The 943-nt window shown below is 36.5% G+C and overlaps 1 protein-coding gene across 1 annotated transcript in view; it reads left to right on the forward strand.

Moving 5' to 3' along the window:
* The window catches only part of fer1l6 (fer-1-like family member 6), a 48,998-nt gene that overhangs the window by 26,337 nt on the left and 21,718 nt on the right, over window positions 1-943 (forward strand). Inside the window, exon 32 of the mRNA XM_015400307.1 lies at window positions 287-384. Within this exon, the coding sequence (XP_015255793.1) occupies window positions 287-384 (98 nt within the window). The remainder of the gene's footprint in view (window positions 1-286; window positions 385-943) is intronic.

Below are 943 nucleotides of genomic sequence, written 5' to 3' on the forward strand. Positions count from 1 at the left end.
CAACCCGTTACTAGCATGGGGTACCTAATAAAGTGGCCGGTGAGTGTATGTGGTTCTGCGCTGAACAATCTGCTCTATATCTGTAGCTGTCGAGGCAGTTCTTTTGCCAACGTGAACAAATATTGTTTAATTTTGTGCTTCCACTGGAAAGGGCGAGGTAGATTAAGTCTTATAGACGGCTGGCTGGTCTAAGAATGAGACTTAATGCATGTGATCGCAGAAATGCTTTGTTTAATGTATTCTGTATCAATCTTTCCTCCCTAACGTTTGCTGTGCTTTCCCACAGTCGGCAGCCAGTCAGATGGAGACAAGAAGAAGAAACAGAAAGGAAAGGGGACGCTGGAGCTCCCTACTGGCTTACCTACTAAAATAGTGACACTCCAGGTAACAAGTTAGGAAAGCAATGCATCAAGTTAGCTTTACGTTTCTGTGCAGAACAGGGGTTCCCAAAGTGAGGTTTGGGATCCCTTGGGGGCCGTGAGGCAGCAAGATGATTTTCACAATCATTACAATGTCATCTCTAAACTATATGGAGGGCCAAAAATATATCATGAAATAAAAAATGTACCATGGAAAAATCAGATATAACATTTATTTATTTGTCTAATTCATGATTAAAATATTAAATATATAACTAAATTATAAAATTCACATTTAAATAATGAAATGCCTCATTAAATGATAAAAATGACACTGAATGTTATTGAATGTTATTAGAGAATATATTTTTTAACAATCTTATTACCTCCCTATTTATAAATAAGTTCAATGTTAAATGACAATATATATTTTTAGGTTCCTAGTATATAGCATTGTTATTTTTAAAGATTACAGGCTGACATTTTTGGGAACCCCTGGTGTAGAACAGCAATAAACTTAGAAAAAACAGCAGCTACATATGAAGACAACAAAAGGGTCTATAACGTGGTACTGTAGGTCAGGG

This window comes from Cyprinodon variegatus, unplaced genomic scaffold (assembly GCF_000732505.1).
Source record: "Cyprinodon variegatus isolate N-32 unplaced genomic scaffold, C_variegatus-1.0 Scaffold1092, whole genome shotgun sequence".
In the NCBI taxonomy this organism is placed as follows: domain Eukaryota; kingdom Metazoa; phylum Chordata; class Actinopteri; order Cyprinodontiformes; family Cyprinodontidae; genus Cyprinodon; species Cyprinodon variegatus.